Source organism: Nothobranchius furzeri, chromosome 14, assembly GCF_043380555.1.
Source record: "Nothobranchius furzeri strain GRZ-AD chromosome 14, NfurGRZ-RIMD1, whole genome shotgun sequence".
Lineage (NCBI taxonomy): Eukaryota > Metazoa > Chordata > Actinopteri > Cyprinodontiformes > Nothobranchiidae > Nothobranchius > Nothobranchius furzeri.
Window position 1 is genome coordinate 25,611,111 of NC_091754.1, and position 24,353 is coordinate 25,635,463.

Genomic DNA, 24,353 nt, shown 5'->3' on the forward strand with positions numbered 1-24,353 from the left:
AGTTGGAAAGTTGGATAGCTTTTGGTGCAATTAATTATTTTTTTAAGTATGTAATGTATGTATGAAGTGTAACTTTATTAACATGACAAATTCAAAACTTTTGGATGGTACCAAATATCTTAGTTATAATAATATCTAAGAAAATGTTTTTCTCCAACATAACAAATTTCTTAATTCACACATTTTTGTGTGCAGTGTATGCGCAATAAAATGTTATAAAACAAAAGTATAATTGTTTTGCAATCGATTATTAAGTTTGCCCACAGGAACCTGAAGTTTCCACCGCCTTGTTACCTACTCGATGGAACAAATAAAAACCTAACAACCCCATATAAACCAATCACATTGAGGCTCTCACTGTCAGAGCCAGTGGGAACCAAGAGATGATCATGTAACCCCGCCTCAGACGGAAGGTTGTGTCAAACGGAAAGTCACCTCGTCGTGTCAGCTAGCCGGTGTTAGTTTTTCCCGTGGAAGGTCGATAGTAGGGCAGTAGCGTCCTACTAACGCAAAACTCTCCCGTTATTTACAGACGACCAAGTAATATAGTTCTGTGGCTGCCAAAGCAAACACCATCCGAATTTACCAGTTAGCTAGCTAGCTAGCTTCTTTAGTCGCTTCTTTCGTACCTGAATATCTCCAATCATGGCTGCGCTCAGAGCGTCCTACCGTAGGATTTTGGACAGCATCGAGCATATGCTGCCCGCCAAACTGAGACCTTTGTACAACCACCCGGCAGGTAAAGTACACTATGTACTCTTGATTTCTTTAGCCAATTTTTGGGTTATCCCGCTGTGGTGGAATTTATGTTTTGTTTGTATACAGCATCCTGCAGAGAAGATAAAAGGCAGCTGTTGTCTGGATGCCTGAACTTAAAGTCAATGTTTTCATGTCGCTCTAGCAGATCTAAGTCTGCCCCAAGCCCATCTAAGCCTCTTAGGCTGCAAAGAATTTATATATTTGAAGGAATTTTTTTTTTTTGCGTTCTACTTTAAAGCCTGTTAAGTCTATTTTGTGTGGTGCTGAGACCTGCCTGTTTACAAGTTTTAGCCTCTCAACAAACTCAACTATTAATGCTAATGTTTTTTTTCCCACATGTGTAAATACTAGTGACACAAATGAGTCAGTTATCAGTGCTGACCATATCTTTACTAAGATCAGTAAAAACAGATGAGCTTATAGATCTTTATCAAAGTTATTAATGTTGGACCCTAACCAGATACATTTAGTTTTCTATTTTATTTGACTTTAATTGAAAATAAGATTACCCTTTTAAATGCTTTAGTTTGTCTATTAAACAAATATAAATAATTTCAAAGTATCAAAAGAAGTACATAAGCAATTGTTTGATGTTTTTGGCTAATCTGAAACTGGAAAATTATTACACATTTACAACAAAACCTTTGCCTTTGTGAAAGAATTGTGAAATACCAAAGCACATTGACCTCTACACTCAGAGCATTAAAATCTTAACTTTACTCTATATTTATAAAAGTTCATATTTCCAGTCTAGTTTCTATGAATGACAATAATATAGTAGCAACATTTGCCAATAAAAGAATGACTTTTATTCTTGACAGAAACCCACAAAATATAAGAATAAGCTTCGCTTAACACTCCTTTAACCTAATATATCCAGCATGGATCCTTGCATTCATTAGAATAAGTGAGAATAAAGTAAATCCAGCAATGTGCAAACCTTGTTCTTTTTTTTCCGAGAAGCTCATTAAGTCAAGGACGTGTTCCTGAACAGGTATGAAGGGGCGGAAACAAAAGCCAACTCCCTGGATAGCGATTTGCAGCAACGGCGTCCTACGTTTTTCTTTTTTTAGCCCAGGATAAACTGAAGAGTGTTTCCAGATATTTATACATATAGGATTCGGTTGCTTTAAAACAAAACAAAGTTCAGACTCGAGTTTACCAAATCAATATATTAAGTTTATTAAAGTTATTAGGGATCAATTCATTAAAAAGTAGTGAAAAGAGGACACAAAACGTAGTTTTAAGCATTATTGAAAATGCTTTTTTTTACTATGAATTGGCATCTGAAGGTTTAGTTTTGTGATCAAGAGCTTTATTTGTTATTTTAGTTTGTCATGATGACTTTAGTTCCTGTAGTTCTGACACTACTCCTCATGTTGATGTTTGACATACAGAGTGGAACAGTTGACATAAAAAATATTTGTATGTTTTTAGTTACACTATATTTAAATAAGATTAAAACCTAAATGAGTATCGTCACATTTCCATTACCTCAGCTGTAAAGTGAATGACTCAAATTTAAATGATACATTTTTTAAATCTTCTAAATCTCGTGTGTGTGTGTGTGTCTTTTGTAATTCCAGGTCCAAAAACAGTTTTCTTCTGGGCTCCGATGTTTAAATGGGTAAATGCACTTTCACACAGTTTAACGTGTGTACATAAACCAACACATGTTGTTTTCTAACCTTTGCGATTTTCTGACAGAATTAAAGTTTGATCTATTTAACCTCGTCATCACAGCTTTCATTTATCTTCATCTTGTTAGCATCTAATCAGTAATGCATAAAGTATAATTAGGTTTAACCCTCTCAGGCTCAAAACAAGTTTTGATCAAAGGATGAACAGCTAAGTCCTTCAGGGGTACTTCAGTTCTGAGTTAAAAAATGCTCACGAAATACGTATGTGGAGTAACCAGGTAGGTAGGTTCTAACTGATGCAAATCTGCAACGCCTGCCTCCAGAGGGTTAATGACCAAAAGGCTAAATATTTTAGGGTTAAAATAGTAAAAATTAAAACAAATTAAGTACAAAAAATGCCTTAAAGACAAAAATTGCATTTTAAGCAAGGTATTATGAGTTAAATGTTTTTCTGATTAAAAACTGTCCATTTTCTTCTTTTTAGGGTCTGGTTCTTGCCGGTTTAGCTGACATGACTCGACCAGCAGACAAACTCAGTACCTCCCAGTCTGGAGTGCTGACAGCCACTGGTGAGACTGGATACTAAAGGATTATTGTAGAATTGATCAGAAATTTCAGACCAACACATCTGCATGAATTGTGCACACAACAAAAACTTCCCTCTGTTGGTTTACTGTTCTGAGCTCAGAGATCATTCCACTGATGTGTGCCAAAGGTTGCCTTTTGCATCTTTTTTGCAGTATCTGTTACTTCAAACAAATCTTATCTGTTACTCTCTTGCCAAAACATGCACCCTGTTCTAATAGATAATGAGGGATTTTCATCACTTTGCACAAACCCCCTGTCCTCCTCCTTCAGGGCTCATCTGGTCCAGATATTCTCTGGTTATAATCCCGAAGAACTGGAACCTTTTTGCTGTTAATTTCTTCGTCGGTGGCGCGGGAATTTCTCAGCTGTACAGGATCTGGAGGTGTGTTTGTGAAATTGCAGCTGCCCAGTAGCTTTCTGTTAATAAATGTTCTTGATAACACCAGATTTATAAAACAATTAGGTTAATTTTTGACAGTGTCGTGTAGCTCAAATAAATGTTTAACTCTAAAAGTCTGTGTTTAAAGCTTGTTACACTCCAAAGATTATAAGAAGTTATAAACATGGATGTGAAAATAATAAATTACTTTTTAGTAAATAAAATTATAATTCACTTAGAACATTCTGTTCTTTTTTAAGGTTTGTATTTGTTTGGAAAAAATAGGATCAGAAACTTGAGAAAAAAAGGAAGTAAAAAATAAAGGTGCTTGCTAACAAAAGAATGTCACCTGGCCTGGATTTAAAAAACAAAACCCAAGACTACAAAAGAATCATCTCTGCACTGAAGAGGGATCATGTTTGTCTGATTTTTATCTTTATTTTCCTAACAGGCATGAGCAAGATAAGAAGGCACAGGCTAAAGAAGCTGCTCAGACCTCCTGAGGATCGTCATCCTGCTACGTTACTAATGACTCACTTGGAGACTCTCACATAATCACCATCATCCTTCTCCATCCCACGTTGTCTCCATAACTTCCTCACCATAACCACCTTCCACCGCATCAAGCCTCATATCCCTGCAGGAAATATGCACTTTCCCCTAAGTACCACATTTCCTCAGGGCGTTAACAAAGAGAACATTTTTTCTTAAACTAATTAAGAATGGTGATCATCAACGCACAAGTTCTACTTGCTCATCAAGTTTTATGATTGTACAGCGTCTGACTTAACGTCATGATTTGTGTCTCATTAGCTAGCTGGGAAAAGTTGCTTTTTCAAACGTTGTTCTTCAGGTGTAGTAAACTACCGCAGGCAGGTGTTTCCCAGAGGATAAAAATCATAGCATCTAGATCTATGTAGGATGTGGTTTAGGAAATGAAATAATCAATTTAGTAAGAATTTCATCACATATTTTTTTTGGAGTCCAGACAACTGTACCTCAGCAGTCAAATTATCATTGATTATCATGTATCCTTCCGTTTTAATAGCTTTTTTTTTTAATTTTATCTGAGAACAAATGTTTATACTTAAATTGTGAAACTGCAGCTCCCTCATTGCAGCAAGTCCGTGAGTAAACATTGGTACTTATTCTAACATATTGCTGCCCTTTAAGTTATTTTTGTGTAAAATTGACACAATAATTTTGGTATTTATGTATAATCCCCATAATTTAGCATTAATTGTTTAATTATTCAGCAGACTGTTCAAAAGTAAACGACTGAGCCTTGATCATTAACTGAACTGTGTTGGTAATAAAGATTGTCCAACACCTTAACATCAGAGCTTTAACTTTTTACACATGAAAGTTTGTGAATTTAAACATTCTAAAAATGAGGTCATTTCTAAAATAAACTTTGCATCTCATACTGAACACTTAAGAGCCAACATTCCCATTTCAGACGGCTCATCTTACAGAATGAACAATACAAATGAGGTTCAACCACTTTTTATTCACAAGCATAAACAAGGAGTTGGTTTAGCGTTTTCCACCAACGCGGGGAGCGCTGACCTTCATGGGCTTGGCGATCTTGGGTTTCTGTGCAGTCTTTGCAGAGGTCTATGAGAGAGTAACACATTAATGCAGCACAATAAAATAAACAATGAAAGCACTGAAGTACAATTCAACTATAGAGAACATCTAAAAGCTGAATTAAGCATCAGGGATCATAGATTTACATCCACAGAATTAAACGGCAGATCCTACCTTTGCACTTGGAGCAGCAGGCTTCTTGGCGGCCTGCTTTGCCTTTTTGGCCTCCTTTGCAGCTCTGAAAGAACAAAAGTATTAATACTGGTTAATTTGGAGGGACAACCAGTCTGGTGTGATTTTATAGATTTTAAAGTGATGCAGACAAACTTTTGGTCAAAGCCAGGAAACACTACCCATTTGCTTCTGCATTCATATATATCAGGAGTGTCAAACTCATTTTAGCTCAGGGGCCACATTGCGCGAAATCTAGTCCCAAGTGGGCCGAACCGGTAAATTTAAAACAACTTCAGATTGTTTTAATACAATCAATATAAAACAAGGCTGGAGCCTGAGGACAGTGTATCCAAAATAGTACAAGTACAACTCCTGAAGTGTACTTGAAAATTTGAAAAAACTAAAAAATCAATAAATAAAAAAACATTCCTTAGTGATTCAAAGAGTTACAGATCACATGGCTAGATCTGTTTCATGCAGCACTTTAAGTATATTTGACTCATTTTACTTAACACCTTTTAGCTTTCACCAGCACATCAATATCAGAAGTCACATCCTGAGTGGCAGCCAACTTCAGGATGTGATTCAAGTTCTTGTGTGAGCCTTGAGCGCAGCTTTGTTTTATTTATACTCATTACAGAGAAAACTTGCTCACAATGATAAGTTTATTTTCACTCTACATTGTAAAGTATGAAAATAAAGTTAACACAACCATTTTGTGGGCCGGATTTAACCCGCTTGCGGGCCGGATCCGGCCCGCGGGCCGCATGTTTGACGCCCCTGATATATATGATAAAACACTTGCAATTATAATGGCGCAGAAGTTCAGTGTAACTGTTGTATAACAAATGTAGCATGGACAGCCATGCCAATGCTTTCTCATGGAAAGCAAAGGACCTGGTAGCATTCCTATTGAAATAACTCCACCGACTGAGCCAATCAGTGCTGAGCAGCGTACGTCACGCACACTCAGTTTCTCATAAAACAAAGATGGCTTCTGAAACGGAGTTTGCTTTGGCTTTGTTCGAAATGACTTGGACATGTCTTTAAAACCTCAACATGAAGTGCTAAAAAGCCTTTGTTTAAAAAAAAAGATGTTTGCACTGTCACTAGATGCCATCTTTGCCTACAGGTAATAAATTACAATCGTCACTCGCTTTTTTTTTGGTGATTGGTTATTTTTGAGCTGGCGAGTCCCACCCCTCATGGTGCTGTCTGCCTCCGAGTATCCCGACTCGTCCTCTGTAGAACAGACAAGAGGACGAGTCTGGCACACCAGGCTAAAACAGACGCACACATTCATCAACCTTTCTAACTTGCTGAATGTTAACTCATTTACTGCCATTGACTTAAGTCGTCATTTGCATGTTTTTACTGTGTGGGCATTGGAACGAGCCCCCGCACCATGAGAACAAACAGCTCTAAAGCCGATCTTCGCATACGTCACATGATCAGGAAGCAGAAAATCCATGTATTAGATCATTTGGGGCCGCTACTGTAAAAAAAAAGTGAGGCGCGAACCGGAAAAGCGGAGGCTACATTATTAATAACATGGCTGTACAACCCACCCTTTAAAGTCATCCTATGTAGCACTTTAAATTTAAAATTCAAACACAAGCTGAAACTACTAAAAAGTATCCATAAACACAGTTTGCTTCGGTCATTATTTAAATGATCCAGCAAAAACATGTTATAGAAAATTGTCTCTTCCTTTACCTGCTCCGAATGAGAAGCTGTAGCTAAAGTAATGTAATGGCATCACTGTTCTGATAGTCAGAACTGCTTCCCTTTGAGTTGCTATCAGATAAGAATAAAGTGAGAGCATGTTTAGGACTGAAAACATTGAGGTCAAACTGAGGTTCAGTGAGAAAAAGCTCCAACATTTCATTCACCTCAGTAAAGTCAAATTTGATGGTTTTACTGAGAAAATAGGAGCAAAGCTAAAGACACAACATTATGTCAGATTTGACCATTTCTGTCTGCACTAGTTGGGAACAGTCTAGTCTGCATGATTAGTTGGAACAAAATGTGTGAATGGGGTAAAAATAAGAAATGTGAGTGCAAAAAAGACCCGACCTAAAGTCAGCAGCAGTCAAACATGTTTAAATTTATAAATTTGTTGCATTAAATTGTTAAACTCATCTGCAAATATGTGTTAACAGCTAATGTTTAAGAAATGATGGGATGTGGGGAAATGGCTTCAAATTATTTTATAAATAGTAGGAATGTCAAAACAATGATAGTCCAAATTTCAAACGTTAACCCTTCCATGGCTTAACCCAACCCTAATTTTTCTTTTTAATCTTAGCAAACAGCAGCAGTGTTTTTAATGTTTACTTCCTTCTACTATTACTGTAGATGCAGCTTGGCAGTTTGATGGATTCAGTCGGAAGTTGGTTTGAGAAACTGTACTCGGTGATCCCTCACAGCCTCATCAATACCAGTTAAGTGTGTGATCCCAGTCTTTAATCACACTTGTTGAAACCAGTCTGGTCATGTGTACTCCGGGTCGGTTCCAAGCTTTAGTTATAATTTGTCCACTGACCTGATGGCCTGCTCCCTCTGGGCCTTGCGGACCTCGGGTTTCTGGTTCCTCTTGGCCATGATCTCAGCCAGGGAGGCCCCAGTGATGGCCCTCGTGAATTTTACTGCACGGCGGGTACGCTTCTTTGTCACCTCTTCCTGTTGACACAAATGACATTTACTTGTACCATGCTGAATGTGACATTTTAATGTGCTTTGCATGTCAACAACACACAACTCTAAAATCAGTAAAACTGGTACCACTAACACAAAATAAACGAGTTAATGAAACACTTAACTATTTTATTTCTAGGACAAGAACACTTTAAAGGACAAAGACTTAAAGTTTGAAATGAACATTGAGCATGCTACAAACCCTTACTTGGGTTAATTAAAACAGCAAAAATGCAAAACTGACTGCACCGCTTCAAGGAATTTCATATTTTAATTGTGAAAACTGTCCATCTTGCAATACACCTGAAATAATACAAATGGGTGAAAAATATTATGTTGGAGAGTTTGGAGGCTGGCCAATGCAGAGATGCCAAAAGAAAGACAGTCAAAGGCCAGTACTATGATCCCCAGTTGTTCTATGGCTGCAGGTGTGGTGTGAGCACTGCTGTTAAACTGCAAAACACAGTTCAGCAACAACACATAACATGGACCATCACCATGCACATCGTTCACTCGCAGCCAAATATGCTTGATCAACTTAATGCATGAATAATGGTGTGAATAGAAGAAAATTTACAATGAATGTTATCAATTCAAAACCGCAACATTCAAAAGGACCTTCCTAAGAAAACATAAATAAATCAGAAGTGCCTCGTCCTTGAAGACTAGTAAAAAGCTGCCACTTACAGACTGGCCCTTCTTGTGCTTGCGTCTGTACAGCACAGTCCAGTTAATCTGTCTGGGGTTCCTCTTAGACAGGAAGGCAGACTCGCACTTGGCGTTCAAAAACTGGAAGACCTGCCAAAAACATTTAAATATATTTGATTATACAGAACGTCTTACATTCAACACATATTACATTACTAAAACGATCAGGTTAAAAATACTTCCAGGGCTAGATCAGATGGTAAATGTTGCTGTACTGACAAGCGATATGGTCCATTAAAATGTAAGTCATACATCATTAAATCGTACAACTTACTTCTAATGCAACATACATTACAAAAATAGATAGCATTTACACTTGGTAACATTTTGTGGCTGTACATTTAGAAACATTACATTTGATCATGGAAATTCGTATGAGTCGCTTAATGATGACGTTGGTTGCTAACGTTAACTGTAGCATGTAAAAAGGCTTTCAGAAGATACAACAGAAACGGAGCAATAACATTTCCGATACGATGAACTTCATTTAGAGAAAATGTTAATATCTATTACAGACCGGCTAAGTACAGAACCGGTGTGGGACACAAGATGAAGTTACCTTTCCGTCTATCCTGGCATATCGGCGGCCATGGCCGGGGTATATTTTATACCCACTGAAACTGCACAACTCAACCCTGAAAATGACAAATATAATACATCACAAAAGGGAAAACAAAAACAATACATTTTTATATGGCTAACGCATTAATCGTTTTTATTTAAATGTTGAGATGGCTTTAGATTTTTATTCGGTACACTTACTTCATGATGGCTACGAGACGGCTCACAACCGGAAAGAGAGATGACGGAGGCGGAAACAGAATTAGAGTACTTTCAAAGTACACTTTTAATATCGTTTTAGGCACTTTTCTTCTTTCTTTTGGATAAATACTAACAAAAATCTCAAACCAATAAAATAATAATATGACTACAATAAGTTCATACAATATTTCTCTCTTGCCAAACATGCGCAGCAACAAAACGTAAAGAAAAAAACAAATGTATGATGCAAATAAAAAAGATTATAGTTTTACACTGAATCCTATATATTTAATTTGACGTTTTTATCCAGTCTTTTTTTTTAATTATGGTTTTTCACTACAACTTGGCTGTCGGGACGTCGGCGCGCTTTTGGAAAACTGTAGTCTTTTTAAGACGAAAGTCGATGCAATATACCAATGAAAGTGAATAAGTGAACTGCATTTCCCACAATGCCTTTCGCACAGCATCTGACAACCTAACGACGCTTCTTGCTCTCCCCTTGCTAGCTAACGCTTGCCGTTGTTTGGGGCAACAAGATGGGTGTATCAGATTTACAGAGTGATATAGTTGATGGTAGGTGGTGTAAATTTTGTTTTGTTTTTACAGAAAAAGTAACATTTCCGTGTTTTTTCTGGACATTGGAGTGATGGCTGCATCAGATGACTACCGCTAGCCCGTTAGCATGATTATGAGCAGATCAAAACATCCTGTGTCATTTCTGTCGTCTTACAATGCGCGCAGTTTTGTGTTAAACACATCAAAGCAAAGATTCTTACACTGACCCATCATTTTGCTTTTAAATGTAGGGATAATATGCATTTATTTTCCCTTGATTTTGGTGTTTGATACAGTTTTGAAATTGCCCTTCGCTAGCTGTAACCATTTGTGTAAAGGAGAAAAAGAGTAAATATATTATTAACTTTTTAATTGGTATTGTGTCAGTCTAACTATATTCTATATACTGCCAGGATCTGTGAAGGATTTTTCAGATCAAGGCATGCAGAAACTAGATTCCAGTTTCACATGTTCTGAGGATACTCACACCCTCATCTTGGACCGTAACAACATTATGAAGCTGGATCACCTGGAACGATGCCCCAGCATTCAGCAGGTAACTGCATTGACCTACAGTAAATGGGTGAACTCATGATTTCTAATTCAACGTCTTATCTTTAAAATCTTCATCATTTTCTAATCAGCTATCGGTAGCCAATAATCGCCTGGTGAGAATGATGAGTGTTTCTCGGCTGACTGAGCTGAGAGTACTCAATCTTCCCAACAACAGTATTGGTTACATCGAAGGGCTGCGAGATCTGCGTCATCTGAAATGGCTCAACCTGTCTGGCAACAACATTAAAGTAAGATTAGATTAATGCCTGTTTTTACATTCTTGTATTTGCCAACATCGTTTCCTCATGGATGATGATAGAGGTTTAACAGATTCCTTGGTCTGTGACAGGTCATTGAACAGCTTAACACCTGTGTGTCGCTCCAGCACCTGGATCTGTCTGACAATAACATCTCAACGACTGGTGATCTGACTAAACTGATGGCATTAAAGGTCAGTGGTTATATGTGCATAAAAATAGCATACGAAACATTTTCTTCAGTGTATCTTTTGATTTTGTTTTTCAATCCCACTGCAGACACTTTTACTCCATGGAAACAGCATAACAACCCTTCGTACTGTTCCTGTGCACCTTCCTGCTCATTTATCCATCTTGTCCCTGGCAGAAAACGAGATAAGAGATCTTAATGAGGTAATCAGCTTTTTCTGCTTTCATTTTTTTTTTATCTTGATGATACGACCTAAAAACACAATAGTTTTTCATTAACCATGATGACTACTCTTTAGGTGTCGTATCTTGCTCCTCTTCATGAACTGGAGCAGCTGTCCATCATGTGTAACCCTTGTGTCATGGCGACGCCCATGTTGCCGAGTTGCGATTATCGACCGTACATCATGAGTTGGTGTCTGAACCTGAAGGTCCTCGACGGCTATGTGGTGACACAAAAAGAAAGGTGTCTTCTTGTAATCTTCTAATTGACCACAATCTGGAGGTTTTTGTATCTTACTTTTTTTTTTAAATTATTTTTATAATTACAGTCTCAAAGCAGAGTGGCTCTACAGCCAGGGTAAAGGTCGCTCATATCGACCAGGGCAGCATGTCCAGCTGGTTCAGTACTTGGCCACTGTTTGCCCTCTGACCTCATCACCAGCCCTGGAGACAGCAGAAGATGCAAAACTGGAGAAGATCCTCAGTAAACAGAGGTATCCATGTTAATCAAATGGAAATACTAACCATTAAAGCAAGAGTATTCTGATGTCTTATCCACCTTTAAAATTAGCTTGAGTTTGTTTTGGAATTTTGTTTGTGTCAGGTTTCATCAGCGCCAGCTGTTGGAGGAGATACGAGGTGGCTGTCCCAGTCCGCCTCGTCCAACTCAGCTTGACGTGGAAAAGCTCAGTCCCTCACGTGCGAGTCCGCAGTGTGGAGCTCAGGAGGTGAAGCCAGTCGCCTCACATTTACCAGCTGCTGCTCCTTCTGTCCAAGAGAACGGTAAAAGGTTTTTTTCCCTCCATGTTGAAGTTGTTCTGATGTGTTTTTATTGGTGTTTTGATGCTCAGCTGCTGATACTATCTGCTTTTGTGCAGAACCAGTGGTGCAGTTTAACACATGGGTGAGCTCTGAGTGTTCCCATCGATCTTTGCCAGTGGTTCGCAGCACAAAACCTGCCAGCGAGTGCATTTATTTGGAGGATGTGCAGACTGATGAGGACAAACTCAACAGCAGCTTGCTGTCCTCAGAGTCCACCTTTCTCCCCTTCATGTCTGATTTTGAGTCGCAAACGGCCCGCTCTGACAGCGAAGACGAGACCGAGACGTTCGAGCCCGACTCTCTGGCACCAAAGCGCCCATCGCAACCCAAAAAGCTCAACACAAGCAAGGCAAATAACCTGTCTCCGATGACTAAAGATGAGAGGAAGGCTCCTGGAGAGGAGGTTGTTGCTGTTGCAACTACAGCAGCTGCATCAGCAGTCAAAGTTAGTTCATCGCAAAATGATCTAAAAATATCTCCTGACTTTGGTAAAGCCAAAGTGAAAGTACCTAAGATGGAACAAGCAGATACGTGTGTCAACAAGTCAAGTCTGATAGAAGCAGAGAATGCAGCAATTAAAATCCAGTCCTGGTGGAGGGGACACTACACTCGGGGTTGTCATCCTGCAGCCAGAGAGGTGCGCGGCGAAATCCGTCTGCGGCGGATGCAAGAACACATCGTCTTCCTGTCGAACAAACTGGACACGTGAGTGACTTAACATGAATTAACTGTCACAAATCTCTTTATTAACCATTTTATTTAAAGTTATACCTTAATATATGTCTGGAAGTTGAGAGATTTTGTTAAATTTAACCTGATTTTTTTGCAGCGTGCAAAAGCAGTATGAGGAGGAAAGGTTGCAACGGCTGGTTCAGGAGGAGGCTGTGAAGTTTCTGTGGAAAGAGGTTAGAAATTGCATTTATGATCACTTTAAGTAACGGTTTAGTCAGTGCTATAATCATTTTTAGTAGATATTTAGGTAAATTAAAAAAACTGAAGGCTTAAAGTAAAATAAGGAGCAGTTTTGACATTTTAAGCAGCTTAAGTGCAGATAATTTGCTTCTGATTTATTTAAAAATGCAAAAAATGTAAATATTATAAAATGTAGATTTCTTTTTTGCAATCAGGTCAATTTTTCTTAACCTGCTACTCTGAGATGTAGTTTATCACTTATATTTTTATCCTTTACTTTTATTTTTGTTTAGCTTCAGTCCATGCAGCAGTGGAAGCAGTCCGTAGAGGAGAAGCTGGCAGCTGTGAAGTCTGTCAGCGCAGTTCAGATCTCATCTCCTGCACCTTGTAACACCCCCCCACCTGTTGTCACCACAAACCCACCGAGCACAGACGTCTCCTTCCCCGACTCCGGCTTCCAATCAACCAGTGATCGCCAGGCAGCACAGGACGACAGCTTCCTGAGCAGCGGGACGGCCGACACTATAAAAACCGTGCGAACGCTGAGCCCCATTCGAGGTGGCCTCACTGGTGATGCAGTGGACAGTGCAGAATGCAGCCTTTTGGAGGAGTACCTGTCCTCTGTGCAGCAGAGAGAGGAGGAGGCTGAAGAAGTAAACAGCGATATAATCGGAACACCATCAGAGTCACCAAGCAGGACCAACCACTCCCCCACAAATAAGGAAGCAGAAATCAATCCAGACTCTGTGAACGTCCTCTCATATTGAACATTTCTCCAAAGCGCTACTGAATGTGTGTAACATAGGACTGGAGATACAGATCAGCCTAAAGCTGCACTCATATTGATTTGTTAAGCCAGATAAAAGTGCTCATAATACTGAAAGCTTGAAACATTACCTAACAGTGAATGTAATACAAAATGTTTTATAATATCCTTTCTGCTATTTATATATATATTTTTTACTTTCTTTATTGAATTGATTGAATGTGGTGTGTGAATATTATTGAATCTGTTAATTTATGTGCTTAAACTATCAGCAATCCACTCACTGATTAATAACCTCTAAAATGTCACGTGTCTGTTACAAACACGCTACTATCAGTTATATGTTCTGAACAATGTTATTGGGTAATAGAAAAAATGTTGCCTTATCTAAAATTTTAAATAAACCTGTAGTCATATTAGCATCGGACTGCAAAAGTTGCATTTAATGAGATATTTCAAAATACTCACTTATAATTTAGACTCTTGGGAATTAGAAAATGACTGGATATAAATCATATAAGTGTTTCGCCACGAGGGGGCACGGTAGCTAAATTTACCCTCCAGCCACATCTCGGTTCATGTTATATTCAGGGAGGGGGCCTCGTCCGGCGGAGAGGGTGCTCCCTGCGGAACCACGAAGGTGGAGCTGCTCCAGAGGGTGGAGATGCACCTAGAGTCAGCTCCACCCGTTTCTGCTCCAACTAAATAAAAAGTCATAAAATCATAATGATCTTAAACAGAACTAGATTAAAAACAAAAAAAGTCATAAAATATTAAACAAATCCAACTGATCCTTTCCCTCATATCTTTATCTCTTTCTTTATATAAAGAAAGTCAAGAGTAAGTTGAGGGATTATGTTTCATCATGAAAACAGAAGGTGAAACAGGCCATGGGACGAGTGAATTAGCAGCTCCAATGTTTGCATGAATTAGTGGCTCCACCTTAAGCTTGGTTTATGCTTGACGCATTCACTTTCCGCGCGGTGACGCGGCTGGAATGTATGGCAAGCCAAAACTGTCACAATACGCCACTTTCCCAACCCGTCTAGTTAAGAAATGGCGAAAAAAACGCCGTTTGACGTGCCAAGACGTCGTAAAATACGGCGAAAACTCTGCCAGAACGCCGTAATTTACGCCGTTCTGAACGGTCCCGTAGAACGCCCGTAAAATACGCCGTTTTTTCCGGACATTGAACGCCGTTTTTTACGTCACCCTAATCCCAGACGCGTTGTCTGTGTGGGTGGCGTAAAATACGGCGTTTGGTACGGACATTGAACGCCGCTTTTTTCGCCGTTCTGTGACATAAAACGCCGCTTTTAACGCCACTTTGTGACAGTTTTAACGCGTTTAAAATTCAACTTTACTCTCATTTATGCAGAGCCCTCCCCATGGGTTTCGCATCCACTTAATTTAAACTCCAGTGACCCAATGAAAGACGAGGAGGTTGAGGCAGCACTAATTCATCCCAGATTGGCCGGGCTGTCGGGCTGTGCGGATTGCTGTTTTCTAATACAACTCGGCTCTGTTTCAACTAATTTCACTGTATTGAAAAAGCCTTGAAATGTAGTAATATTATCAACAATGTGTCAACATTATTATTTTTTCTGTCCACCTGTAAAAGGCAGAAACGCTGTTTCAGTCAGACCTGATGATTACTTAAAAGTGTGGCTGCCGTATCAGTCTGTCCTCGTGGCTCGTGAGTCCAGCTGAAACATCAGTGCTCTTTCTGTCCAAAACTCCATTCTTCTTAAGTTCATCCACTTTCAGTATTTACTATTGTGACAGTGTGTGTGTGTGTGTGTGTGTGTGTGTGTGTGTGTGTGTGTGTGTGTGTGTGTGTGTGTGTGTGTGTGTGTGTGTGTGTGTGTGTGTGTGTGTGTGTGTGTGTGTGTGTGTGTGTGTGCTGTCGCAACGTCCCGATTGATCATGCGCCCTGGCTACCTGGTCAAGGGGATGTTCCTTTGGCTGACTGGTTAGAGCGTATTACTCTCACCCGGGAGTCTGGGGATCGAATCCCGCCCGAGCCCTCGTTTATCTACCTGGCCACACTATTGTTTTTTTTTTTCGTTTTTTTTTAAACGACTGTTATACTTGTCTTACAGGAGCTTCTGAAGATGTTCTGTCTTGCTTCTCCATCATCACTCTCCAGCTCCTCAGACCAGCCACTCCAGAACCTTCCCAGATCCAGGATCAGAGCACTTTAATTAAAGTTTGAAACATGTCTGCTTGTTGTTCTCCTATAGAAGCCTTAAACTAGAATTTGCTAATGAGCTTTCTTGGCTAAAATATGCTCTTAAATGTTTTTATTTACATAATCAAGAAACACGTTTTTCATTGCTGCTTCACCAAGACATGACTGAAAATGTCCTCATGATCCTGAAACGCTGGTTAAAACAAATTACTTTTAACCTCTTATAAAACAAACGTGTCTGTTGATGATTATGCCCACTACAATACTGAAGCACCTGCATACTTGCTACCGATTTGCTAACTTTCTGTAATATTTGATATTTAAGTTGAAAACATGAACTGCTGTAACACAAATTCCAAATGTTCTAGTTGAGCACTTGTTTCTATTCAACTAATCATTATTTCTGTGATTAGTCAGCTTTTTCCTTTTCAATAAACACATGGAAAAATTACAATTATCTTACTGAAAAATGGTTTAACAGTGTTGCACATGTATAATAATCTGCACTGGTTTTCACAGTTATGGCATTCTTCAAGTGAAAAGATATTTACAATTGATTACTTCAAGTTCCTACTATTTACATTTTATGCATCGATACTGTAAATGGCTGTTTACTAAGGCATACAAAGTCAGTGCCTGTACACAGGTAGTTTGCTTGTAAATCTACATATTTCTGTTCTATATGATCCTGTATTCTTCATTAATGCTACTTACAAATCCACGAGTCTGTAGAATTGCCTTGTTTATTTGAGCAGGTATTGAACAATCCTTTTAGTTATTAACAAGTTGAGTGTGTGCTTAAGAGGAGTTTAAAAGTGTTAGCCTTAGAAAGTAGATGAGCCTCTCCCACAAACCACATTTTTTAAATGTAGGACTTTACGGAGTGTGCTGAAAGACAAAATGAGGCTGATCATCTCCATTTTTACAGGAGGCAACCCCCTGCTTACTAGGCAAGAACCCGTATGAGAACATTCCATGTGCAGCTAAAGATCTGTAAACTAAATAATGTCTGGAAACCACCAGGGACCAGGCCCAAAAGCATCACTTCAAAGACCTGACAGTCTGATCTGCTTTGTGTCATAAGGTGCAAACACGAGAAACCTTTTTAACATCCAGAGATTCTTACAGAAGGAACAACTCCAGCTGATATGTTGCATTCATTCGATGTCTTCCTAAATCTATATCTAATTATAAATTTGTAAATATTTTTCATAAATTGTAGTGCTCAAAACCTAAAGAGACAGTTGCTTCAGTCGATCTGTTCTGCTTCTGCAGCCAGACACTAAGCCAATCCAATAAAAGTACAGGCACTGACTCTGTATGCCTTAGTAAACAGCCATTTACAGTATCGATGCATAAAATGTAAATAGTAGGAACTTGAAGTAATCAATTGTAAATATATTTTCACTTTATTTTATTATTATAGTTTGAAGAATGCCGTAACTGTGAAAACCAGTGCAGATTATTATACATGTGCAACACTGTTAAACCATTTTTCAGTAAGATAATTGTAATTTTTCCATGTGTTTATTGAAAAGGAAAAAGCTGACTAATCACAGAAATAATGATTAGTTGATTAGAAACAAGTGCTCAACTAGAACATTTGGAATTTGTGTTACAGCAGTTCATGTTTTCAACTTAAATATCAAATATTACAGAAAGTTAGCAAATCGGTAGCAAGTATGCAGGTGCTTCAGTATTGTAGTGGGCATAATCATCAACAGACACGTTTGTTTTATAAGAGGTTAAAAGTAATTTGTTTTAACCAGCGTTTCAGGATCATGAGGACATTTTCAGTCATGTCTTGGTGAAGCAGCAATGAAAAACGTGTTTCTTGATTATGTAAATAAAAACATTTAAGAGCATATTTTAGCCAAGAAAGCTCATTAGCAAATTCTAGTTTAAGGCTTCTATAGGAGAACAACAAGCAGACATGTTTCAAACTTTAATTAAAGTGCTCTGATCCTGGATCTGGGAAGGTTCTGGAGTGGCTGGTCTGAGGAGCTGGAGAGTGATGATGGAGAAGCAAGACAGAACATCTTCAGAAGCTCCTGTAAGACAAGTATAACAGTCGTTTAAAAAAAAACGAAAAAAAAAAAACAATAGTGTGGCCAGGTGGATAAACGAGGGCTCGGGCGGGATTCGATCCCCAGACTCCCGGGTGAGAGTAATACGCTCTAACCAGTCAGCCAAAGGAACATCCCCTTGACCAGGTAGCCAGGGCGCATGATCAATCGGGACGTTGCGACAGCACACACACACACACACACACACACACACACACACACACACACACACACACACACACACACACTGTCACAATAGTAAATACTGAAAGTGGATGAACTTAAGAAGAATGGAGTTTTGGACAGAAAGAGCACTGATGTTTCAGCTGGACTCACGAGCCACGAGGACAGACTGATACGGCAGCCACACTTTTAAGTAATCATCAGGTCTGACTGAAACAGCGTTTCTGCCTTTTACAGGTGGACAGAAAAAATAATAATGTTGACACATTGTTGATAATATTACTACATTTCAAGGCTTTTTCAATACAGTGAAATTAGTTGAAACAGAGCCGAGTTGTATTAGAAAACAGCAATCCGCACAGCCCGACAGCCCGGCCAATCTGGGATGAATTAGTGCTGCCTCAACCTCCTCGTCTTTCATTGGGTCACTGGAGTTTAAATTAAGTGGATGCGAAACCCATGGGGAGGGCTCTGCATAAATGAGAGTAAAGTTGAATTTTAAACGCGTTAAAACTGTCACAAAGTGGCGTTAAAAGCGGCGTTTTATGTCACAGAACGGCGAAAAAAGCGGCGTTCAATGTCCGTACCAAACGCCGTATTTTACGCCACCCACACAGACAACGCGTCTGGGATTAGGGTGACGTAAAAAACGGCGTTCAATGTCCGGAAAAAACGGCGTATTTTACGGGCGTTCTACGGGACCGTTCAGAACGGCGTAAATTACGGCGTTCTGGCAGAGTTTTCGCCGTATTTTACGACGTCTTGGCACATCAAACGGCGTTTTTTTTTTCAACATTTCTTAACTAGACGGGTTGGGAAAGTGGCGTATTGTGACGGTTTTGGCTTGCCATACAACGCGCTTCACAACTCGCAGCGTTTATGGTTTGTGCGGCTCGTCTCTGCGGTGAGCCAATATTCTCCCAAACTGTAGGGGGCAGCATGGAGCTCTACGGCAAGCATCCAACACTACACCATAGTAGAAGTAGAAATTACTGTTTACAACATGACATTTCAGCATTTTTAACAGCGTTCTCGTCTTTTCCGACAGTGCGAGCTATTTCTCTCCAAGAACTATTAACAACATGTTGATCACGGTGATCTTTGAGAGCTGAATCATACAAATGTCTGTATTTACGAACCTCTGCCGTGCCGGTCCGCCATGTTTTTCCGCGTCCGACCGTCCGCGTGGTTAGAAATTTTCCGAGGTGCGCGTTGCGGAAATCTTGGGCCGTGCGGAGACGCGGTGGAGGGGCGTGGTTGTTAAAATGACGCAAAATGACGCAACTTCTCCGCGCGGAGCCGTGCGGACCTCGCGGACGCGTCAAGCATAAACCAACCTTTAAGATTACATGCACGGGCGGCTCGACCTTAAATTTGCATGAATGGGCGGGGGTGACTCTGGTACAGCTCCACATTCTAGCTCTGTGAAGCTGACCCTATGAGCTGACCCCCGTCATCAGCTTCAAAAGTGCAGGAAAATAGGCTGCTCGGTTAGTGCTTCGTTTGTGCAGGTACAATTGACATTTGTGCTGCTATGGTTTCTGAGATATTAAACTTTATTTTGTAGGTCATTCAGAGTTCACCGTCCCCCTGGACTGCTCCAAACTGCTCCAAAATGGACCATATTAGTCTACTTTTTAGTGCTTCGTTTGTGCTGATTTGTGCAGGTAAAATTGATGTTTGTGCTGCAACGGTTTCTGAGATATTACGAGTTTTATTTTTGCACGATGACATCATCAAATCTAGTCACTTTTGTGCTCTTTCCTTTGTCCGTCTAAAGCAGTGTTTTTCAACCCTGGTCCTCAAGACACACTGCCCTGCATGCTTTATGTATTCTCCCTGCCTTAACACACCCCATTCAGCTGACTGCAGTTTAGCAAAAGCTTGTTAATCAACCATCAATTGAAATTAGCTGTGCTGAAGCAGGGAAAACCTGAAAACTCCCTGGACAGTGTGCTTTGAGGACCAGGGTTGAAAAACACTGGTCTAAAGTATATTTGCTTTTCAAACTCAGTCAGCTTCACCTCTATAAACTTGAAGGTTATATTTTTCTTTCAATAAATTTGAATTTTTTGATTTTGGAAACGTGTAATATCTCAGAAGCCGTTGCAGCACAAACGATAATTTTACCTGCATAAATCAGCACAAACAAAGCACTAAAAAGTAGACTAATATGGTCCATTTTGGAGCAGTTTGGGAATTTGATGTCATCATGCAAAATTAAAACGTGTAATATCTCAGAAACCGTTGCAGCACAAACGTCAGTTTCACCTGAACAAATTAGCACAAACTAAGCACTAAAAAAGTAGACTAATATGGTCCATTTTGGAGCAGTTTGGGAATTTGATGATGTCATCATGCAAAAATAAAACTCATAATATCTCAGAAACCATTGCAGCACAAACGTCAGTTTCACCTGCACAAATGAAGCACTAAAAAAGTAGACTATTGTGGTCCATTTTGGAGCAGTATGGGGGACGGTGACCTCTGAATGACCTATAAAATAAAGTTTAATATCTCAGAAACCATAGCTGCACAAACATCAATTTTACCTGCACAAAGCACGAGCGAAGCACTAACCGAGCAGTCTATTTGCCTGCACTTTTGAAGCTAACGGGGGTCAGCTTCACAGAGCTCCGCCTTTGTGGTTCTGCAGCTAGCACCACTTGGTCGGGCCGCGTGCACTCCGCTACCGATGCTGGGCGCGTGCTTCTGTCCCCAGCTATGGCAAGCCAAAACCGTCACAATACGCCACTTTCCCAACCCGTCTAGTTAAGAAATGGCGAAAAAAACGCCGTTTGATGTGCCAAGACGTCGTAAAATACGGCGAAAACTCTGCCAGAACGCCGTAATTTACGCCGTTCTGAACGGTCCCGTAGAACGCCCGTAAAATACGCCGTTTTTTCCGGACATTGAACGCCGTTTTTTACGTCACCCTAATCCCAGACGCGTTCTCTGTGTGGGTGGCGTAAAATACGGCGTTTGGTACGGACATTGAACGCCGCTTTTTTCGCCGTTCTGTGACATAAAACGCCGCTTTTAACGCCACTTTGTGACAGTTTTAACGCGTTTAAAATTCAACTTTACTCTCATTTATGCAGAGCCCTCCCCATGGGTTTCTCATCCACTTAATTTAAACTCCAGTGACCCAATGAAAGACGAGGAGGTTGAGGCAGCACTAATTCATCCCAGATTCGCCGGGCTGTCGGGCTGTGCGGATTGCTGTTTTCTAATACAACTCGGCTCTGTTTCAACTAATTTCACTGTATTGAAAAAGCCTTGAAATGTAGTAATATTATCAACAATGTGTCAACATTATTATTTTTTCTGTCCACCTGTAAAAGGCAGAAACGCTGTTTCAGTCAGACCTGATGATTACTTAAAAGTGTGGCTGCCGTATCAGTCTGTCCTCGTGGCTCGTGAGTCCAGCTGAAACATCAGTGCTCTTTCTGTCCAAAACTCCATTCTTCTTAAGTTCATCCACTTTCAGTATTTACTATTGTGACAGTGTGTGTGTGTGTGTGTGTGTGTGTGTGTGTGTGTGTGTGTGTGTGTGTGTGTGTGTGTGTGTGTGTGTGTGTGTGTGTGTGTGTGTGTGTGTGTGCTGTCGCAACGTCCCGATTGATCATGCGCCCTGCCTACTTGGCCAAGGGTTATGTTCCTTTGGCTGACTGGTTAGAGCATATGACTCTCGCCCGGGAGTCTGGGGATCGAATCCCGCCCGAGCCCTCGTTTATCCACCTGGCCACACTATTGTTTTTTTTTTTTTAACGACTGTTATACTTGTCTTACAGGAGCTTCTGAAGATGTTCTGTCTTGCTTCTCCATCATCACTCTCCAGCTCCTCAGACCAGCCACTCCAGAACCTTCCCAGATCCAGGATGAGACCACTTTAATTAAAGTTTGAAACATGTCTGCTTGTTGTTCTCCTATAGAAGCCTTAAACTAGAATTTGCTAATGAGCTTTCTTGGCTAAAATATGCTCTTAAATGTTTTTATTTACATAATCAAGAAACACGTTTTTCATTGCTACTTCACCAAGACATGACTGAAAATGTCCTCATGATCCTGAAACGCTGGTTAAAACAAATTACTTTTAACCTCTTATAAAACAAACGTGTCTGTTGATGATTATGCCACTATACTGAAGCACCTGCATACTTGCTACCGATTTGCTAACTTTCTGTAATATTTGATATTTAAGTTGAAAACATGAACTGCTGTAACACAAATTCCAAATGTTCTAGTTGAGCACTTGTTTCTAATCAACTAATCATTATTTCTGTGATTAGTCAGCTTTTTCCTTTTCAATAAACACATGGAAAAATTACAATTATCTTACTGAAAAATGGTTTAACAGTGTTGCACATGTATAATAATCTGCACTGGTTTTCACAGTTACGGCATTCTTCAAACTATAATAATAAAATAAAGTGAAAAGATATTTACAATTGATTACTTCAAGTTCCTACTATTTACATTTTATGCATCGATACTGTAAATGGCTGTTTACTAAGGCATACAGAGTCAGTGCCTGTACACAGGTAGTTTGCTTGTAAATCTACATGTTCTATATGATCCTGTATTCTTCATTAATGCTACTTACAAATCCACGAGTCTGTAGAATTGCCTTATTTATTTGAGCAGGTATTGAACAATCCTTTTAGTTATTAACAAGTTGAGTGTGTGCTTAAGAGGAGTTTAAAAGTGTTAGCCTTAGAAAGTAGATGAGCCTCTCCCACAAACCACATTTTTTAAATTTAGGACTTTACGGAGTGTGCTGAAAGACAACAATGAGGCTGATCATCTCCATTTTTACAGGAGGCAACCCCCTGCTTACTAGGCAAGAACCCATATGAGAACATTCCATGTGCAGCTAAAGATCTGTAAACTAAATAATGTCTGGAAACCACCAGGGACCAGGCCCAAAAGCATCACTTCAAAGACCTGACAGTCTGATCTGCTTTGTGTCATAAGGTGCAAACACGAGAAACCTTTTTAACATCCAGAGATTCTTACAGAAGGAACAACTCCAGCTGATATGTTGCATTCATTCGATGTCTTCCTAAATCTATATCTAATTATAAATTTGTAAATATTTTTCATAAATTGTAGTGCTCAAAACCTAAAGAGACAGTTGCTTCAGTCGATCTGTTCTGCTTCTGCAGCCAGACACTAAGCCAATCCAATAAAAGTACAGGCACTGACTCTGTATGCCTTAGTAAACAGCCATTTACAGTATCGATGCATAAAATGTAAATAGTAGGAACTTGAAGTAATCAATTGTAAATATCTTTTCACTTTATTTTATTATTATAGTTTGAAGAATGCCGTAACTGTGAAAACCAGTGCAGATTATTATACATGTGCAACACTGTTAAACCATTTTTCAGTAAGATAATTGTAATTTTTCCATGTGTTTATTGAAAAGGAAAAAGCTGACTAATCACAGAAATAATGATTAGTTGATTAGAAACAAGTGCTCAACTAGAACATTTGGAATTTGTGTTACAGCAGTTCATGTTTTCAACTTAAATATCAAATATTACAGAAAGTTAGCAAATCGGTAGCAAGTATGCAGGTGCTTCAGTATAGTGGCATAATCATCAACAGACACGTTTGTTTTATAAGAGGTTAAAAGTAATTTGTTTTAACCAGCGTTTCAGGATCATGAGGACATTTTCAGTCATGTCTTGGTGAAGTAGCAATGAAAAACGTGTTTCTTGATTATGTAAATAAAAACATTTAAGAGCATATTTTAGCCAAGAAAGCTCATTAGCAAATTCTAGTTTAAGGCTTCTATAGGAGAACAACAAGCAGACATGTTTCAAACTTTAATTAAAGTGGTCTCATCCTGGATCTGGGAAGGTTCTGGAGTGGCTGGTCTGAGGAGCTGGAGAGTGATGATGGAGAAGCAAGACAGAACATCTTCAGAAGCTCCTGTAAGACAAGTATAACAGTCGTTAAAAAAAAAAAAACAATAGTGTGGCCAGGTGGATAAACGAGGGCTCGGGCGGGATTCGATCCCCAGACTCCCGGGCGAGAGTCATATGCTCTAACCAGTCAGCCAAAGGAACATAACCCTTGGCCAAGTAGGCAGGGCGCATGATCAATCGGGACGTTGCGACAGCACACACACACACACACACACACACACACACACACACACACACACACACACACACACACACACACACACACACACACACACTGTCACAATAGTAAATACTGAAAGTGGATGAACTTAAGAAGAATGGAGTTTTGGACAGAAAGAGCACTGATGTTTCAGCTGGACTCACGAGCCACGAGGACAGACTGATACGGCAGCCACACTTTTA

General features: G+C 39.6%; 3 protein-coding genes and 1 non-coding gene across 5 annotated transcripts; 2 read left to right on the forward strand and 2 right to left on the reverse strand.

Moving 5' to 3' along the window:
• Positions 1–404: 404 nt before the first annotated feature.
• mpc2b (mitochondrial pyruvate carrier 2b) lies at positions 405–4,701 on the forward strand. The gene is made up of 5 exons (XM_015966204.3): positions 405–739; positions 2,346–2,386; positions 2,884–2,968; positions 3,258–3,369; positions 3,818–4,701. The coding sequence occupies exons 1-5, from the start codon at positions 646–648 to the stop codon at positions 3,867–3,869; spliced, it is 384 nt and encodes a 127-aa protein (XP_015821690.1). The 5' UTR covers positions 405–645; the 3' UTR covers positions 3,870–4,701.
• A 155-nt stretch (positions 4,702–4,856) lies between these two features.
• On the reverse strand, positions 4,857–9,731 carry rpl24 (ribosomal protein L24). Its single transcript, XM_015966203.3, has 6 exons — positions 9,298–9,731; positions 9,095–9,170; positions 8,515–8,625; positions 7,676–7,812; positions 5,131–5,194; positions 4,857–4,983 (listed from the first exon to the last, which is right to left on the reverse strand). The coding sequence occupies exons 1-6, from the start codon at positions 9,501–9,503 to the stop codon at positions 4,903–4,905; spliced, it is 675 nt and encodes a 224-aa protein (XP_015821689.2). The 5' UTR covers positions 9,504–9,731; the 3' UTR covers positions 4,857–4,902.
• Positions 7,280–13,808, forward strand: cep97 (centrosomal protein 97). 2 transcript variants are annotated; one of them, XM_015966200.3, is made up of 11 exons: positions 7,280–7,573; positions 10,266–10,408; positions 10,497–10,655; positions 10,757–10,858; positions 10,944–11,057; positions 11,153–11,319; positions 11,405–11,569; positions 11,680–11,858; positions 11,954–12,602; positions 12,727–12,802; positions 13,103–13,808. In XM_015966200.3, exons 1-11 carry the CDS (start codon positions 7,489–7,491, stop codon positions 13,574–13,576), a joined length of 2,313 nt encoding a protein of 770 aa, XP_015821686.1. In that variant the 5' UTR covers positions 7,280–7,488; the 3' UTR covers positions 13,577–13,808. The 2 variants fall into 2 exon arrangements, with proteins under 2 accessions (XP_015821686.1, XP_070400104.1); XM_070544003.1 differs by lacking the exon at positions 7,280–7,573 and adding an exon at positions 9,624–9,870.
• On the reverse strand, positions 8,159–8,341 carry LOC129165007 (small nucleolar RNA SNORA23). Its single transcript, XR_008564481.1, has one exon. It is a non-coding gene; the product is annotated as a small nucleolar RNA SNORA23 (small nucleolar RNA).
• Positions 13,809–24,353: the final 10,545 nt, after the last annotated feature.

Excerpts from the sequence above, each read along its gene's own strand:
- mpc2b (XM_015966204.3), top strand. The coding sequence starts at position 646 with ATGGCTGCGCTCAGAGCGTCCTACCGTAGGATTTTGGACAGCATCGAG. Across the intron at positions 2,969-3,257 it reads TGGAGTGCTGACAGCCACTG|GGCTCATCTGGTCCAGATAT; the intron begins GTGAGACTGGAT and ends CTCCTCCTTCAG. Across the intron at positions 3,370-3,817 it reads CAGCTGTACAGGATCTGGAG|GCATGAGCAAGATAAGAAGG; the intron begins GTGTGTTTGTGA and ends TTTTCCTAACAG.
- cep97 (XM_015966200.3), top strand. The coding sequence starts at position 7,489 with ATGCAGCTTGGCAGTTTGATGGATTCAGTCGGAAGTTGGTTTGAGAAA. Across the intron at positions 10,656-10,756 it reads TGTCTGGCAACAACATTAAA|GTCATTGAACAGCTTAACAC; the intron begins GTAAGATTAGAT and ends GGTCTGTGACAG. Across the intron at positions 11,859-11,953 it reads TCCTTCTGTCCAAGAGAACG|AACCAGTGGTGCAGTTTAAC; the intron begins GTAAAAGGTTTT and ends GCTTTTGTGCAG.
- rpl24 (XM_015966203.3), bottom strand. The coding sequence starts at position 9,503 with ATGTTTGGCAAGAGAGAAATATTGTATGAACTTATTGTAGTCATATTA. Across the intron at positions 9,171-9,297 it reads CGTCTCGTAGCCATCATGAA|GGTTGAGTTGTGCAGTTTCA; the intron begins GTAAGTGTACCG and ends TGTCATTTTCAG. Across the intron at positions 4,984-5,130 it reads CTGCTGCTCCAAGTGCAAAG|ACCTCTGCAAAGACTGCACA; the intron begins GTAGGATCTGCC and ends ACTCTCTCATAG.